Consider the following 19,407-nt stretch of genomic DNA (forward strand, 5'->3'; position numbering starts at 1 on the left):
AATTAAATAGTGCACTCCTTAGTAAGAAAGACCATCCTTTTCTTCTCAATCTTGAAACCTGCCTTCATATCTTCTCATTTTCTAATCCTTTGTAAAGTTTACCACTGCTGGGCACAGTGGCTCATGCCTATAATCCTAGCTACTCAGGAGGCTGACCATTCTTTAGTAAATAAAATGGTAGAAGGAAGGAGAGGCCCTCTGGCTAAGACCATTCTTGGTGGAACACCAAAAAGACTACATCAGAGAGCTGAGTCTTGCACATAAATTCCTTCTGCAATTTTCACTTTATGCTATCTGCAAGAAAAAAAATTGTTTTGTATTTAACATGTTCTTTAACAAATACTCTGTGGATTATTTTCTAAGGATTTAATGAAGGAAAACAATTCACAGGTTACAACATGTCTTTGCCATGACAAAGAAAAAATACAATGTTTTGTATTTTAACCTAGCAATATGAAAAGCATCTATTATTTTCTCTAGCCTTCTTCCAAGTTAAAGCCAAATGTTTTGGATAAGCTGCCATATCACAGTTTAAGTTCTGATTACAGTCTCTTAAGTTCGTTTTTGTTTCCTTGTCTTTGAGAAACATTGATGATTGTTACGGTAAGTCAACTTTAATGAACAATATAGACTTGAACTATTATTAATTCTGCCCTCAGTCCACAAGGCTGTCAGAAAAATGCTTTCCCCTCACTAATGTGACCCCTTCAAAGTTACAACACAAGTCTTGATGTTGACTTCTAAAGTTTCAAAATTCTGTGGTCCAAACTACAGAATTTGATTAATGTTCTGGCCTCAGTTCCTCCTCTCAGTTAGCCAGCATCAGAGAACTTTGAAATACCAAGGCTTCCAAGAAATAAAGACTCAACTACAATGTTTTAAATGCCATCTTTGATTATCATGAAAAAGTTAAATCCTACAAGGATTTATTTTTAAAAATTAATCCATTTTAAAAAGCTGTCTATAGAAAAACCACTAGTTTAAAAGAACAAAGTAGAGTATTCTCAGAAGCAGCCCAGATACAAATCTGAAATGTTATGCAAAGGGAAAAACCCGTCTCTGTGTTTGAAGGCTAGAGGGAGCATGAAAAATCATTCTGCCCTACTTGTCTTTGCTTTAAAATTAAAAGGCTGTCCCTTATTAATTCACTGGGTTGATATCTCAAAGCATCATTCCCTCATCCTGCCACGTCTCCATTAAATACACACCCCCTGATGGAGGGTGAATTAGCATGTATTAGGTCAGCCAGCTGTTTGCTGGAGATGCATACCTGGATTCAGCAGACCTGCAGAGGGCCAGCAAGCACCCTAGGTGACTCTGGAGGTGGCCTATGGCCACACAAGGAGACATGACATTCGGCAATAACATAATCAGACCCTGTGCTTCATATTTAACCCGTCCCTGAAAATGTTTCATCCCAATGTCTGAACAATTCCAAAGATATACCTGGATTAATAAGAACAATGTTTATCACGGCCTGCTTTCTCTGCCTCTGAGCCTCTTATCTCATAGTTCCGTAACTATGTATCTGCCTTAGTCTACCAGATCAAACCCTTCCCACATCCCAAGGTCCGATTACACTAGGCCAATCCCTCCATAGTATCTGGTCACAAATCACTTCTTTGGCTATTTCCTCTAGCAGTACCACCTGCCTCCCGTCATGCCACACCCCTTCTTTTATTTTTTTGCCATTGATATAAACAACTCAGGTTTGTTAAAAAGGTATTATATTATCTCAGTTATCCCACACTGTATCTGACACAAGGTTGGGGTCTCCATGGACGGGATGGAGTGACATGCATGTGTCGTTCCTCAGGACTCCAGGAAGTGGCAGCCTAACAGTTCAGGGGCGCATAGACCCCTGGCAGCTCCCACAGCTGTTTCCTAGTGTGGCCAGCAGCTATCACCATGGCAACAGCCCCACCCTGAGAGCATTTAAAAATTAACACAGATGATCCCTGGCTTTGGATCCTCACCAACATATTCTCTCCCCACCCCATTCTCTCTCTGTCTCTCTGTCTCTGTCTCTGTCTCTGTCTCTGTCTCTCTCTGTCTCTGTCTCTCTCTCTCTCTCTCTCTCTCTCACACACACACACACACACACACACACACACACACACACACACACACACAGAAATGTCCTTTCTATGGACAAAGGGACTGAATTTACATCTAGGTGGTGGTTCTTTTTATTTCTAACTTACTTTATTGTTACTTTAAAGGTGATCTCTTTGGGACTACCTTTACATACATCAGGTAGTAAGTGCATTTTCTATTGCGTGGTATCATCTGTTCTCTCTTTCTCTCCTCTTCCCTCCCTTTTCCACCCACAGACTGCACAGTTCACTTTCATGTGCAGCCAGTGCCCTCCACTGCTGCACCTCTTCACTAGTTTTCTTGAGTCTGTGCCCTCTCCCAGATGTGCCTGTGAATACACCTTTTGTAAGGTAAAGAATATAAAGAATGCAGAGTCATCCGTAAATGAAAAAAAAATAAATTAAGAAAAAGTCCTTTGGTTTCCTTATCTTTGGAGTTCGCTTTGGTGTCTGTATTGTTTTGTATTCCTCTGAAGGGGCACTTGAGTGTGGCGCCTTTGTGACTCTCTCCCAAGATGATCCTCTTGTGAGTCATTGCACAATCCTGCCTGCCCCCCCAGCAAAAAAAAAAAAAAAAAAAAACATTCTTCTGCAGATTCCACCTTCACTGTGACCAAATTTGCCATGGTGGGCAGATTGTTCCTTACAAATGAGTTTTGTCACTCTTAAGAATGATTATTCTTAGCTTCAAGACATGAGATCTTTATGGTTTGACTTAGTTTGATAATTGAACCTTTGAGATGTCATCTCTTTACCTAAGGCTTTTTACTTTGACCCAGATTTCTCTTAAGATCTTGGAAGAGAGGAAGAATCTCACCTCACAGTATTCGGTGATGATGCAGAAATTAGCTTGCTCCATAAAGCTCTCGTGGAATTTGACAATGGCTGGGTGGTCTAGCTTGGAGAGGAGCTGGGCTTCAGAACTGGCCTGGGTAGACTGATTTGGATTTAATTCTCCAACAGAGATTTCCTTCAATACTTTCCTGTGGCCAAAATGAAAAGAAAAAAAAAGCTCAGTAAACCTCCAAATGATTAATTTAAAAAACTGTGAGACTGGGGATGTGGCTCAAGTAGTAGAGTGCCAGCTTTGAGCAGGAAGCTCAGGGACAGTGCATGGGCCCTGAATTCAAGCCACAGGACTAGGAAAAAATAGTGATAGCTCAATGAGGATTGGATCCAAACATTCTTTCTTTCCCATTAAAAAAAATAGTCTGAAGAGCAAACCAATTACAGGGCCACAGTGCAGACATGATGGCTGGAGAAAAGCACTGCAGAGCACCAATTAGCGTTCAGGCAGATGCTGCTGATTCTAAGGTGGCCCTGGCTGTTCATTAAGGGCAGGCTCTGCAGGAGTTGCACTAGAAAACATTCTGCAGAAATGTTCTGTAAGAGCTGCTACCTATGCATATTAATTAAGATGTATTTACAGCAGGTACACCCTTAATTAAAGGCCCTGGAAGCAACTGACAGATGAGTCTTGGTGTCTAACAGCTGCTCACGCTGCCCTTGCTATGGGCAGTGCCCAGGGCTAAGAGGCCTCACTGGCATGCTTGCAAACTTCCCCAAAACACTGTGTTGATTTTCAAGTCAGCCCAGGACAGCTGTGTACAGTCATAAATTTATGATTTGCACGGTATATAAATTGATGGGAGGATAATAATCCGTTATCTGTGTTGGGGAAAAGAAAAGCTTCATAAGGGCATTCTGCAAACTAAATTGCTATCAAATTTTGACAAAACAATTCAAAGAACATGTAAAAAAAAATCTAACCCTGTATAGTGTAATCCTAGTTCTTCAGAAAGCACAGATCAGAAGGAGGTGACATAGAGCCAGGCTCTCTGCTGATAAATAAACAGGGCATGGTGGTGCATGCCTTCAGCACAGTTATGGAAAGATTATGAAACAAGAGGATCTCGGTCCAGGTCAGCTTAGGAGATAAGTTAGCAAAACCCCATCTCCATCAGCAAGCAGGGCGTGGTGTCAGGTACCTGACAGCTCAGCTACTTTGGAAGCCAAGGTAGGAAGACCTTGGTCTGAGGTTAGCCCCGAGGGGTGGGGGAAATGCGTGCTCTACTTCAAAAATAAGTAAAACAAAGAGGGGCAATACTCAAGGGGTAAAGCACCTGTCTAACAAGCATGAGAGGCCCTGAGTTCAAACTCCTGTATAACCAAAGGGAGGGGGGGGAACCTAGGCTAAATGCACATTGCTAAATTCACATTATATATCACAGAAGATAAAATTTAATATTTTATGGATATGATTTATGCAAAAGGATGAAGGGGACATTCAACGTTGGCTATCTACCTAAACAAGAGAGAAAATGTACAATGACAGGTTTTAACCCCATCTTCCAACGTGACTGCTGCAGTTATGGAGTTGGTGCATGCACTTCCCTTCCCCAAGCAGATGCATCGCACTGGCTTTGTTAGGTGCACCTTGACTTGATAATGGAGTAAATTCTCCCAACATCTCTGCTGGGTAAAAAAAAAAAAAATGATCTGCTACCCAGACTGGTATAGACTGAGCCTGCATGCACTGGAAATGACACAGGAGCTGCATCTCTTGATAGCTGCTGAAGGCTACAAAGCAGCAGGCATCTTCTCCGTGTCTCTCCAGAGATGCACTGTGTCCCAGCTAGCACACAGTTGTGACAGGCACAGTGGGGCTCAGCATGAGAAAGCAAAGTCTGAGACATGCAGCGTTCTCTGGCCATGAGGGAACAAATGCTACATTCGAGAGCTTTAAAGATGTTTGGTTTCTCCTTGTGAACATCAACCACTGTGCAGCAGAACAGGAAGTTGTCCATGCCCTTAGCCGGGCCCTGTCTGGCAGCTCATTGATAAATTGGAAGATGCCATTTGCTCCGGCTGTTAAGATGAGTAGTATCTACCATAATCATCTCAGGCTGGCCGAGACCTTCAGCCCACCGTGCCTATAATCGTGTCAGAGAAACATGGAAGATAATTATTTTATCATAGCCCTCAACTGGTTGGGAGAAACTTGATGACAACAGCCAAGATAGGCTTTTCCTGCAGACTTGCCATTTTTGCAAACCTCCGCTCTATTTTTTGGAATGGCCTGCTGCTTTCTTTCTAAATGAACAGGCAAACTTTGGAGATTTGACTTATTTGGGGGTGACCATGGCTAATTTCAGCCTCTTGAAACTGGCCCATTTTTCCTATAAACAGGGCATATGAAATGTTTGAGAGAGTAGTCATAGGTTATTTCTCCCAATTTTTTTGGTCAGTTGTGGGGCCTGAACTCTGAGCCTGGGCACTGTCCCTGAGCTCTTCAGCTCAAAGCTACTGCCCAAACCCTTAAGCAACAGTGCCACTTCCCCCCATTTTTTTTTACATTGTCTCTGATCAACTTAGCAGTAGACATGGCCTTAGAGAGAGGAAAGAGAGACAATCAGTACAGAAAAGATCAGTCAAATCTCTGGCTTCTGAGTTCACAAAGAAGAACTTAAGTCCAAAATAGAAGAAAAATTCTATAGGAACAATTCCAGGGGAAGGTGAGGATCCGAAGGCAGGGAAGAAAATAAGTAGAAAGCTGAGAGCTGGTGGCACCTGCCTGTAATCCTAGCTACTCAGGAAGCTGAGATCTGAGGATTGTGGTTCAAAGCCTGCCTGGGCATGAAAGTCCATGAGATTCTCATCTCTAATTACCAACAGAACACTGGAACTGGCCTTCTGGCTCAAAGTAATACAGTATCTGCCTTAAGCAAAAGAACTCAAGGACAGCATCCAACTCCAGAGTTCAAACCCCACAACCAACCAAAAAAAAAAAAAAAAGCCAGAAGTGGTGCTGTGGCTCAAGTGGTGGAGCACTTCTTGAACACAAAAGCTCAGGGACAGTGTCCAGGCCCTGAATTCAAACCTCAGGATAGTGCACAAATGTGTACACACACACACACACACACACACACACACACACAAAGAAAAAATACAAGTGCACAAACATGTACACACACACACACACACACACATGTAAAGAAAAAATACAATAATTCCTAGACTTAGTAAAACCTTACTAATATTGAGTGAGCAACTGGCCGAGAATGGATTCTAAACAACACTTAAATTAATTTCCCATGCCTCTTAAGATTGATTTAATCTATAAATACTTTAACAGAAAATAGAAGTATTATATATACATGATGAGCAAATAGTAATTAATGATATCAACGGAGTAGAAGTATTTCAACCTTTTTTGGCAAATATATCTGGCTCTAGTCTAGATTACATTTTTAATTTGTGGTGACAACTTCCATGTAGTATATTTCAATGCTGGCACTGTAACAAACTGTGCAAGTTGCCTTTCATTTTGTAAGGAAACAAATATCAGGAGTACATGGTTTGAAGACAGATACTGCCTAAACTCGAAATTAATAATAATGCAAATTTTATGACTTTTCCTGTCTGTATAAATGGGGGAAACATCTCAAGGCTAGATGATGTCTTGGCAGAGAATCCATGATGTCAGATAAAACAGGCTTCAGGATGGACTGCATCCAGCCCCTTAAGAGAACTTCTTTTATAGATATGGTGAAAAGGAAATTTAAAAAAAGTCAAACTGCTTCATTGTATGAAGTTCTGCCCCCAGCATTTGCCCAAAGAACAAATGGTAATACATGGTAATTAATCAGGAGCTGCAAAAGCTAGCGTTTTCCAGGGCTACATTGCCAAAAGCCTGTGTATTTGCCTGCTCATTATAAGGCAGCTGATTCCTTCCCATCACGAAAACCTCCATTTCTCAAGCCTCCTTCCAGTCTCCATAAGCGCTGCTGGGACTGTCTCAAAAGAGTTCACTGAGAACAACTAAGGATGCCCCTCATGGAAGCCAGAGTTCTAGACATCCTTTCTCCTTTTTGACTTGCCAAAGTTTTCTTTACAACCAGGAATGGAGGAGGGTCCATTCTAATTTCTGTCCACACCAGATCTGGCTCCTCAGCTCCCCACCCTTCCACATCTTGAGACAGATGGTCGGGCAATGTATTTTTCTTATTTCCACAGATGGACAGAGTCTGTGGACACTGTGGCTTAGTTATTTCAGGCAATCCGGATGGCTCCTCACCCACTGTCTTGTGCTCTGGGTGAACCTCCTCTCCCCAACTCCCCCCTACACAGCCAGTAGGGCCAGTTGGTCACAGTGTTTTATTTATTTTTTTGTTGGATCTGAGGCTTGACCTGGGTGCTGTCCCTGAGATGTTTTTTGCTCAAGGCTAGCACTCTATTGCTTGAGTCACAACTCTCCTTCCAGTTTGTTTGCTTTTGAGTAGTTAAAAGTAGATAAGAACCCTGAGATCTCAGCCAACTGAGTAGGCATGAGTCACAAGTTCCAAGAACTACAGGTAACATTTATATGGAGGCATTGTGAACAGGATTTCAAAGTCTCTTCTGACTCTGCCATACCTAAGCCAGGGGTCTCTCTCCCTACTGCATCCACCATATCCACCTGCTGTTTGGTCTACACTATAGCTTCCCAAAGCTTATGTGGAATTCCTAGCCCCCTAGTGGTGTCTGCATAGGAGCTAAATTTGCTTTTCCCTCATATTTCCAAATTCAGCTCATCCCACTACAATTCTGGCATTCTTTTCCTATCTACTTGTCTCCCTCTGATTGAAAATAATGACATTTATGGCATTCATTTCCATATTCCCAGGTTCTGGCACAATTCTTGGCATAGAGTGGATGTTCCACAAATGTCTGTGGATGATGCAATGATCCAAACCAAGAGGTACTGGGAGTCACAACCATGTGCATGACTTGTTCCTCTGGGGACACAAATCGGCTGAAAAGGGGAAGTTTATTAAAAAATCTGCGTTTGAACAGAAAACAGAAGGAATAACTGGCAGTGACATTGGCACAGACAATGGCAACCACGGTCAGTAGACAGTGTGCCTTGGCTGTTTCCCAATATTGCTGAGACACAGCAACACTCACAGCAACCTCCAAGCTTAAGACACATACAAAGCAACACAGGTTTCCGAGGCCTAGTCCCTTACTTAACATCTTTTCCAGTTTTCAGGTGGATTTTATGTATGTGCACAAGTTTAATGCTAGACACAACCCTGGTAGTATAGTCAGTGAAAACACCTCAACCTATGAAAGTTCTTAAAATTCAAGTCACGCGGGCCAGGAGTGTGGCCTAGTGGTTAAAGTGCTTGCCTAGCATGCACGTAGACTCAGGTTCAACTCCTCGGTACCACATGCCTAGAAAAAAGCAGGAAGTGGTGCTGAGGCTCAAGTGGCAGAGCTCTAACCTTGAGAAAGTCCAAGGACAGTGCTCAGGCCCTGAGCTCAAGCCCAGGACTGGCACAAAAAAAAAAAAAAAAAAGTCAAGTCACACACCCAAGGTCATAAAGCAAGGTGTAGCTGAGCTATTATTTGGTTGTTGAAGAAACAAAGAGACCACTGGCTCTCAAGAATAGGCTTCTGTCTTTAGATTTAATGTTTTCCTTTCTTGTGTTGGTGTAGAGATAGATCTTCAGTATCTAATTAATAACTGAGATAATCTTTTAAAAAATCATTTTTCAAACCATTTTTCAAATCACACACACACAAAAACTCTTCCATGGACTCTCTTCCCTTTCTTAACATTATAAGGAAAAAAAAAACTAAGAAACAAAATCTTTGCCCTGGTGACTGGACTAATCGTCTTGTTTTTCAAGAGGCAGTAATGAGGCTATGTCTCATCATTAATTATCATCAGGGGGTTGTAGAAAATTCTATCAGTGGTCACAATCATTGCCAATTAGGATCATTTCCAATTAGAGAGCCCAGATCTGCAGTTTGGAAACAATACCACATGGAAAAAGGAGACTTGTGCTTCTGAATGGGGAGGTGAAATGTACACTTTTTTTTTTGAGGTTGTCCTGGGAACAGGAACCACAGTTCTGCTGGGATAATTTTCTGTGTTTGAAGAACAAGTTTTTTTAAAGTTCCAATGCACAAACTTCATTTTCTTTATGACTGTTAGTGATGGAGAAGAAGTAATATTATTTCAAAACACGTATCAATAATGTAAGACTCTAGCAACCAAATCACCCTTCCTCCCCTAAGAGAGATACTGAGTTTTGAACGAAGACCTTGTTTCTGTCCACAAGGAAATTAAGTCATGTGACAATGTCAGTAAAGATATGAAAATAATTCACTGCAGATAATCAGGTTAGCTTTTGTTATGATTGCCATATGTTCCAAATTTGCAATGAATGTTAGGTCAATATTTTAAATGCAGAACTGAGATGAATTATTCATGTCATATATGTATTTTGAATATTATGAGAAAATGGGAGAACTAAGGATTGCAATGAGATAATCAGATGTGATAGAAAGATTGCCATAGGATGTAGGTGCAGTGACAAATGAGTTTTAAGAAGCAACAAAACCCCTGCCTAGGTAAGGTTGATAAAAGATAAATAGTTTCAAGTAAAATTAAATTATTATCTATGCCAGGAGAAGTCTGATGCTCCAAAAATAAAATAGGAAACTAATCTAGGGGCTTGCCTATCACTATGGAGCTCAGTGGCAGACCACTTGCCATGCATGGGATAGGCCCTGCATTATATCCCCAGCACCTCAGAAATCACCACTATCATCATCATTACCATCACTATCATCATCAACGCCTAGGAAATGTTTCTAAACAGTGTGGCCCACATTCTTTAAATCACAAAGCACACCATTTTCCTCTCCTTCTGGTTCTGAAAGTGATCAATTACAGCTGCCCACTGTCCCTCCAACCATTCCTTGCCCCGGAATTCACTAATGTAATTTTATACTCTATCCCGCAGATGGCGTGGGATAATTTACAAAGTAAAGTAGAAAAGTCCTCAGATCTCAGCCTCCCGAGTAGCAAGGGCTACAGGCATGAGCCATCAGCACCCAGCTAGCTCTCTTTTTTTTAGAGGAAGAAACGGAGATGCAGGGAAGTGGCGCTGTGGCTCAAGTGGAAAACCAGTAGCCTTGAGCTGAAGAGCTCAGGGACAGTGCTCGAGCCCTACAAACAATAGGGAAAAAAAAAAAGAAGAGAAAGAAGAGGAGGAGGGAGGAGGAGGAGGAGGAAAGAAACTGAGATATAGCAATTAATGCCTTCATCCCAAAACGCAGAGTTGGCTGATTGTTCATATAGAGACCCCCACTTCCAACCTCAGCCCCTCCCCAGGGTAGGATGCTACCTTTGGAGTCCATGAGTTCAGACCCCTATGAACTTTATGCTGGGAATTCTTGGAAGGATTCTCCACATAAGACTGATAGTCAGTCATAGGGAGAGAAGAAAGAGGTCTCCTCCCTCTAAAACGTATAATCTAATTCCACGTAAGTTATCTTTCAATGATCACACAGCACCGCTCCTGACACAAATCTCTGGATTTGATCATTAAACAGATGGCAGACAAGCATTCAGAGTACCAAGCAATGGGCCAGCAGAGACTTGTAGAGAAGCAGCAAAATTAGCCTCATTTCTTTCTGTGAGAGGGCTATTTTGATTGGTGGATCAGAGAGAAGCAGATAGCCATGCAATGCCGTGATTTTGGTCTATTCAAAGGCACCATGTTAACAGATGTCAAAAAGATAAGTCTTGTGACATCCTGCTCAGAAAAGCACTGTTTGCATTTCAGTTCTCAGCTGGTGAACAAGAACTTTTAGGTGTGATGCTATACTTATTACTTCACCAACAGTTTATGAATGATTTGGACGAAGATCTCAGAAAGTCTCACTGAATTTACAGATGATGCAATGCCAATACACAATCAAGTCTGCCAAACGACCAACCCGATCAAGGAAGTTAGGTGAGACACAAAGTAGAAATCAACAAGACTAGACTTTGTAAGGCTAAACCTGAAGTTCTACAGCTATTCAGGAAAATCAAACTTACAAATCAAGGTATAGAATGGATCATCAATAGGTGAATTTTTAATAAAAACTGGGGGGGTGTAGGGAAGGGGAGTGTACCCCTTCTTCTCTCTGGTCTATGATTGCTTTTAGCTGGTCCTGACATTCCTACCTGATGTATAAGCCTTGGAGAAGTTGTAGTATTAATATACTTGCCTCCTTCAGGCCTCCTTGTATAAAAGACTGAAAAATGGGGATTAGTCAAAGCTAGAGTCCTAGGCTCTGAGGAAAATGAAGGAAGCAGACTCAAGGTGAAACAGGATCTACACTTTTCTTAGCACCCTGCACCCGAGATTATTTTGCCAGATTCAGATAATCATTAGAAAGCTAGATAAATGGCCTTAATAGAAAAGGCAACAAAAGCCAGTTGAACTCATACATACTTTCTGTCATCAGGCAGCCTCTAATACATCCGTGTCTAAGCTGCTGTGTGAGGTTAGAAACCCTGCTTGAGATCATTTCACCTGAGGACCCAAATAGGTCAACTATGTTAACTGCTACTGACCCGTGTCATAGGTCTACTATTTAGGAGTGGGAGAGGGGCAGACTCCCTGCTCCTCCCCTCTCCTCTCCCTCATGGCAATGTCCCTCTCATACTCTGCTCCAGGCTGGCTTCATTGGCATGGAACCTGTCCACTCACACATGGCCAGTGTTTATAGAGTCTAGCACATTACGTTGTTAACCAGAGTTTTCTTTGTGCACTGGACCCTACAAATTATGTGGCCAGTTTTGCCCGTGTTACTCCGCCATCAAGGCTGTTTGTAATAGATGCTTACTGAACTAACCTTTCTCTTGATCACTGGGGTTCAGTGTTGCCTATACACATTCAGTCGTGTGGGCAGGGCTCTGAGCTCTCAAACTGCCATCTGTCTCTCAAAGCTGTCACCCTCCCTAACCTGAAGTGGCACAGGCTCAGGGGCAGACGGGAAAGTCAAAAAGACCATGGGGACACTGGGAAGAAGTAAAACATATTTCTCCGCCTATGCACATTAGAAGCTGAAGGCAATGCTATCACTGGTGGAGACGCTTGAAAATCAGGCTTCTAGAGGCAGTTGGAAAAAAAGTCATCAAATGGGAGTTGACTGCGTGCACAGATGGATTAAAGAGCTATTAACTGCACATACCTCACAACATGCCGAGGGATCTTAATTTGGTTCACTTCTTGAAAGGGGCCATATGGAGGAATTAAATGCACATATATGCAAATTGACAGCATTTCGATGAATGATGGGACTCCTGGAGGGAATTCTGTACTATCAGGCTTTAATTCTTAGGGCTTACATATCTGAAGTCCTAACTTAGGTCAGGAGAATCCCTAATAGGTATGGCATTCTAACAATGTTTTAACAACGGAAGGCATTAACTCTACTACCACAGTAATAGATTTTGCTCCAAAAATCCCTGCTAGTGGTCTTTTGTTTTGGGTGTTCAGAGTAAATACTGACTACCGCTTAACACTATACATAATATGGACTATGAAACTAGCACGTGTTGAAAGACACACACTCAGCAACTCCCATTTTATCATTTAACCACAGTTTGGTAAATTATATAACTGCAGTTATTGATCTTCTCAGAAGGGCACCCCTGCCCTGAGGAGGACAAGGCTGTGGTCTCTGATTAGAACAGTCCCCGCAGCTCCTGGTGATCTACCCACCGACCAGAGATTAGATGAAGACATTAACACCGAACATGACTGATGTGAATACCGCTTCCTTCTTGCGATCACTCCATTGCCCTAAGCACTTGGCTGATAGAGATCGCAGCGCTCTGTGTCTTAAGACAGGCTCTAGAGAGGCCAGCTCAGCGGTCTGATTCCCTTCCTGCCCTGTGGGCCAGCAAGGCATCGGAGTTCCCTTCCGGAGGGTGGTGCCATCTAGCCAGTTTCTCAACATTTTAGTCCTGCCTTTGCGCTACTCCCGATGCTTCTAGAAAGTAAAGGGACACAGTTCCGCCTTGGAGCGAGGAGGAGTAAAACAGGAAAGCTGCTCACGTCCCTTTGAAAGGTAGTTACAAGCATGCTTTTTCCTAGCTGTGGTTAGAGGCCTGAACGTGGAAGCTCACTCCCCAGGACTTTTTCTTCTAAGCCAGCAAGAACATGCATACATGTCTATGTACATACACGGGCTAGGTCCATCCACAGAAGGAACAACAAACCTACTTCATCTCGGTCAAATGAACTGCGAAGACAGAAAGATTTCTCCAAATTTAGTTCTCAGCTGATTTGTGCTTTCCTTAGATGGAATTAAAAGCACATTAATGACCTACATTTAGCCTTTAATTCATTTAGCCACTGGAATTAATGTATGGTTGAGACTGTAATTAAACAGAGACACGTTGGCCCTGAATTAATGTTGCCATCAGAAAGACTGCTGTGTCTTAATAGTTGGTCTGCATGTCACATTACCACCATCTGCTGTTCAGGAAGGTCAATTTCCTCATTTCTCTTACTGAATGTTTTGCGATTTTCCCTGAATCAGTCTGTCTTAAGTGAACGTTACTGCTATATTTCCTGGATTTATTTTTTTTTTTTTGCTATTCCTGGGCTTGAGCACTATCCTGCTAAAACCCTACCACTTGAGCCACAGCACCACTTCTGGCTTTTTCTGTGTATGTGGTACTGAGAAATTGAACCCGGGTCTTCATGCAGGGTAGGCAAGCACTCTACCACTAGGCCAAACTCCCAGCTCTCTGGATCCTTTTTTAAAAAGCATTCTTTTGGGTATACTTCCCTATCATTTAAAATGCTTTCTAAGCAATGCACATAAAAAACATATGGATACAGGAGGAAAGGACTAGGAGAGAGTAAAGGGAATAGAAGACACCATATGAAAGGAAATGTGCTCATTACCTGATTCATGTCATTGTCATCCCTCTGGGCATCATCTCTATCGTAACGATAAAGTAAATTAATTTTTTTAATATGGCATTTCCTTATATGAAAATCATGGTGCAGTCAGTTACAACTCTGCTGGGATCAATAAAAACAGTATGATTCGTGTCAATAAAATGTTCTAAAGATACTGTATATTTTTATCCCAGGAAAGAAAATTCCCGAGTGTCTTCTATCGTTATGTGCCTCTGAAATGGTCTACGTTCTCTCAGCTGAAAGTCTACTTGAGAGTCCAAATAAGGCCCAAAGGAAGAGACAAAGCGCAGAAGAGATGGGTCCTCAGCAGCCAGCAGGGGTGCTTTTGCAGCTCATAGCCATGCTGGTTCCCTTTCCAAGGCTCTTCTTGGCAGGATCCCTTCAGAGAAACCAGCCAGTGCCAGGGACTGAAAGGACTTCAAACCTCCCTGAAGATCACTGGGATAATTCAAGAGTGGAGAATGATTCCGCCTTTTAGGCTTTATTTCTGTTGGAATAATGAGTGATGAATAATTGATCTGGGTGATAAATTATTCAAAGAATCCTGGAGTGAGTATGGTTCAGGGTATAACCGGAGGCCGAGGCAGTGGCTGAGGGGGACACCCCAGCAGAACCCTCTCTCCCTCTTGAAGGAAAAAAAGATACTTGAACCATGCTAGATTCATTGGATCTGTCCTTGCAAATTCTGTGTTCATCTTAAAATATTTTATGTATTGTATGTCATATAAGATAGCATTAAAAAAATAATAGGCTAGTGCCAGTTCAAGGTGGTAGGCAGGGAGAGAACAGCAGGTCTGGATAGGAAAGGGTAGGAGGGGGATGGGGCTAGGCTCACAAGGAAGGCCAGTGAGGAGAGTGAAAACAGAACAGGGAGACCTGCTAAAATCATGTTAGGAAGAAGAGTGGGAAGAGAGTGAGAGAGGGGTGGGAGTGAATGGGACATATTGTGTACACAATTGGGAAAAGTCACAGCGAAATCCTCCCCTGACTAGTGTATGCTATTTTAAAAATGGGCTTGTTGAGGTGGGAATGTGGCTTAGTGGTAGAGGGGTTGCCTAGCATACATGAAGCTATGGGCTCAATTCCTCAGCACCATATAAACAAAAAGGCCTGAAGAGGTGCTGTGGCTCAAATGGCGGAGTGTCAGTCTCGAAGGAAGAGATGCTCAGGAACAGTGCCCAGGCACTGGGCAAAATAAAATAAAATGGATTAGTCAATAAACAGACCAGTGTATCAGATAACATTTTTTATGATTAGTTAGTAAAATGGCTCTGATCACCACACCCCCCTCACATCTCATACATTCCAACGAAGCACCATGACCCTAACCTCTTAACAGCATTGTTTGGTGTAACCAAAACCATTAACTTCACTACTTGCAAATCCACAAAGACATCCCGGAAGAACAGAATGACAGAAATAAGGAATTTAGGTATCTTGTCTAAAAGTCTGCACAGATACATGTGAATGGACACTTCTGTCAACATGGATATATCAGCAGTATTTAAAACAAATCACTCCCCCACACCTTTTATTTTTGGTCAATTGTAGAGCTTGAGCTCAGAGTCTGGGCACTCACTGTCCATGAGCTCTTTTACTCAAGGCTAATGCTCTACTACTTCCAGTTTTTCAGTGGGTCATTGCAGATAAGAGGCACATGGGGACTTTTCAGTCTGGGCTGGCTTTGAACCGCCATCCTCAGACCTCAGCCTCCTCAGTAGCTAGGATGACAGGTGAGAGCTACCAGCGCCCAGCTTCACACACTTCTTTTTATGGTAATGTAAGAAAATAATCTTTTTATAAAATGTTTTTTGTGCCTGCGCTGGGCCTGGGCCCTTTTTCTGTGTTCAAGGCTAGTGCTCTACCACTTGAGCCACACCTCCACTTCTGGCTTTCTGGAGATAAGAGACTCATTGACTTTCCTGCCCAGCCTGGCTTTGAACCACAATCCTCATATCTCAGCCTCCTGGGTAGCTAGGGATATAGGCATGAGCCACCGTGCTGGCTCGAAAAGGGTGTTTGAATGTTGCCATCTTCCTAAATGCTTCTTGGTCATTGCCTTCAGAGTTTGAACTCAGGGCCTTGTGCTTGCTAAGCAGGTTAACTCCATTACTGAGAAGCCTTTGTTTGTATGGGTGATTTTTTAGATAGGGTCTCAGTTTTTCCCAGTGCCTGGACCAAAGTCCTTCTATTTGACACTTAACTACAACAGCCAGATGACAGGCACACTCCACTACACACAGCTGCAGCCCCCAAGATTGAGTCTTACAGACTCTTCAGCCTCGCTGGCCTGAAATCACAATACTCCTATCACAGTCTCCCAGGAAGCTAGTGTGAGACATATGCCAACATATCCAGCTCTTGGTTTCTCCCAAACTTTCTGTCCTGAATGGCCTTCCAATTTTAGCTTCCCAAGCAGCTGGGATTATAGGCATAAGTCACTGTACCTGGCTAATCATCAGATTTTTTAAAATAATTTTTCATTCTACTTTCAGTTAGATGGCTATTAATAAAACAATAGTGAGTGCTGATAAAGTAGTAAAGGGAATCTGATAAATTAGTACAGTAATATAGAAGACAATATGGAGCTTCCTCAGAAAATTCAAAGTAGAACCACCATAGGATCCTGAGCAAATCGGCGCAGTGGAACTAGTGTGCCAAAGAGACATCAGTATTCACAAGTTATGGCAGCATTATTCACAAAAGCCAAGAAACAGAATCGACCTAAAGATCCTCAACCAATGAATGGGACATTCAAAAAAGTGTGGGATATTATTTAGCCACAAACAGATGAAATGCTTCCTCTGCAAAAACATGAACAAAAGCTGGATGTCCGCAGCTCACAACTCTAATCCTGGTTATTCGAGAACAAGAGACTGGGAGGAACTGGATGCCAGCCAGCCCAGACAGCAAGAGGCTTAGTCTGAGACCTGCCTTCCCAGTCGTGACAGGAAACCCTTACACAGGCAGTTTGTGGCTCAGGAACATGCCCAGCAGTAACCGAAACACTGTCTCAAAAATGACCAGCACAGGGACTAGGAGTTTGGCCTAGTGGTAGAGTGCTTGCCTAGCAAGCATTGGGGTTTGATTCCTCGGTACTACATATACAGAAAAAGCCAGCAGTGGTGCTGTGGCTCAAGTGGTAAAGCTCTAAGCTTGACAAAGTCCAAGAACAGTGCTCAGGCCCTGAGTTCAAGCAATTAAAAGAGGGGGGGGGTGGATGCATGGCTCAGCAAGTGCAAGGCCCTAAGTTCAAACCACAGTGTCATATATATATTTAAAACTATAACAGAGAAAAAATTATAAATACAACAACATAGTTACATGCATTAGAACAGAGTATCTGCAGTTATAAAATTCCTTCAAATCGCTTTAAAATGTCATGATTGTAAAATAAAGGAAAAACCTTTAACGCATTTCACTATTCAGTTTAATTTTATCCGACCAAGGAAAACTAAAAAGTAATTCTCGATACCAGAAGAAAAATTCCTCCAAACATATGCATTAATTAAGGGCAGTGCTGGTAGCTATAATTTTTTTTATCCCATAGCTAATCCAGAAGTCAATAAAAACGTTAACTGAAGTTCCTGGTATATACGAAACTCAGTAATAGAGTGGTGTCCCCAAGTGGCATAGAGATGAACTGCAATATTCAGGTGCAAGAGTTAGAACACACACACACACGCATGCGTGCACACACACACACACACACACGCGCGCGCACACACAGAGTTAAAACCTTTTACTTTCTTTTTTTTAAGACTACAAGTGATGAACCTGTATGTCATAAGAGCCACTGATAATGTCCTACATCACAGCTCAGACTAATGGCACACCAAGTCAGCCCTTTAATTTTAGCTGAGTGCCAGTGGCTCACACCTGTAATCCTAGCTAGTCATGAGGCTAAGACCTGAGCATCATGGTACAAAGATAGCAGGGGAAGGAATATCTGTGAGGCTCTTGCTGTTGGTCATGGGGCTTGAACTCTGGGTCTGGGCGCTGTCTTCAGCTCAAGGCTACTGGCCTACCCCTGGATCCACAGTGCCACTTCTGGTTTTCTAGTGTCTAATTGGAGATAAGCATTTCATGGTCTTTAGTGCTCAGGGTTGGCTTTGAACTATGATCCTCAGATCTCAGCCTCCTGAGTAGCTAGGATTACAGGCACGAGCCACCTCATCCAGCTTGTGAGACAGAAAAAGCCAGAAGTGGCACTGTGGATCAAATGGTAGAGAGCTAGCTTTGAACACAAAGAAGCTCAGAGAAGTGCCCAGGCCCAAAGTTCAAGCCCCAGGACTGGCAAAAAATTAAAATTAAAAAATTAAATTAACACCATAAATCCTCTAACAGTTAAGGTAGGGTACCTCTTCTTTATCAGTTCAAAGGTTGGGTGTATGTCTCCAAAACAATGACCTACTCTGATTTATTAAGAAAATGCACTCAGCCATGAGCCAATGGCCATTACTCCCTATCTTGATCTGTCCGTAGCTACACATAAACCCAAGATCTGTAGGGGACCTATTTTCTTACAGTTCCTCTCCTTGTTTGGCTTTCTTGTCTGAAACCAGGTAGACAGTTCCAAAGCTCCCATTGCCCAGTTTCCGTTGAAGGACGTATCTTCTGGCAATCCAGGCCTGTGGATGAGTGGGGACGTCAGATCCACTCCCACACTTAGCAGCCTCTTGGAACTTCAGCATTGCTGAAATGTTATTCATTCATATGAATTTATTACCCAGGTCTCCGGTGCTCAGATTCATCCAAGAATGCCTGAAATGGGAAAAGTCCACAGCTCAGGTTTAAAATGCTGCAAGATTCCCAACATGGGATGGGTGGGGGTGTCAGTCTCAGCCCCTGACTTTTTCACGTGTGGCGCGCTACCACAGTGAGCCACAGCTCCACTTTCAGCTTTTTGGTGGTTGAGATAACATGTTCATGGACTTGCCTGACAGGGCTGGCTTTCAAGCCAGGATCCACAGATCCTCAAATCCAAGTCTTCTGAGTAGCTAAGATCTTTTTTTTTTTTTAAATACACTTTATGTCTAGTTTAGCTTACAAGAGACTGCGTTGAAAGGCAAAGAAAGTAGAATGGTGACTAGCTTTCTTGAGATGTTTAAATGAGTGTCTGCATTTCTTAGAATGGCGATGAGGAGGGATACAACTTTAGAATGAATATTTTACCATCCTAAGCAAATTCTGATTCGGTTTCTGCAGTTCCTTTCATACAATGGAATAGAGAGTAATCTCCCTGGATTAGAAGTAATACAATTCCAACCTAAAATTGCATTTTAATGTTAGCTGAATATAAAATGTATTGCAGGAAAATAGTAATTCCTCCAGGAGTTAAACAATTCATGGCAGAGTTATGAAAAGCAAATATATTTCATATGAGGTTTATAGTAAAAACCACTTTTGTTTCACAAAAATGTTCAATGTTTTCTTGGAATGCTTTTGTTCTAGATCTATATAAAAATATGATTTTAAATTGAAGACTGTCTATGTTTTGGTGTTAAGATTTCTATATTCAACAATTCTAAAATAGCTCTTGTTAT

At 42.3% G+C, this 19,407-nt stretch overlaps 1 protein-coding gene across 1 annotated transcript in view; it reads right to left on the bottom strand.

Moving 5' to 3' along the window:
* Nek11 (NIMA related kinase 11) overlaps positions 1–19,407 on the bottom strand; it is an 83,415-nt gene that overhangs the window by 62,507 nt on the left and 1,501 nt on the right. The window contains exons 2-3 of the mRNA XM_090323456.1: positions 18,389–18,625; positions 2,914–3,079 (exon numbers count right to left, since the gene is read on the bottom strand). Coding sequence (XP_090179582.1) covers positions 2,914–3,079; positions 18,389–18,573 — 351 coding nt within the window. The 5' untranslated portion in view covers positions 18,574–18,625. The remainder of the gene's footprint in view (positions 1–2,913; positions 3,080–18,388; positions 18,626–19,407) is intronic.

The sequence above is a fragment of the Megascapheus bottae genome, chromosome 32, assembly GCF_031878675.1.
Source record: "Megascapheus bottae isolate mThoBot1 chromosome 32, mThoBot2.hap1, whole genome shotgun sequence".
Classification (NCBI taxonomy): Eukaryota; Metazoa; Chordata; class Mammalia; order Rodentia; family Geomyidae; genus Megascapheus; species Megascapheus bottae.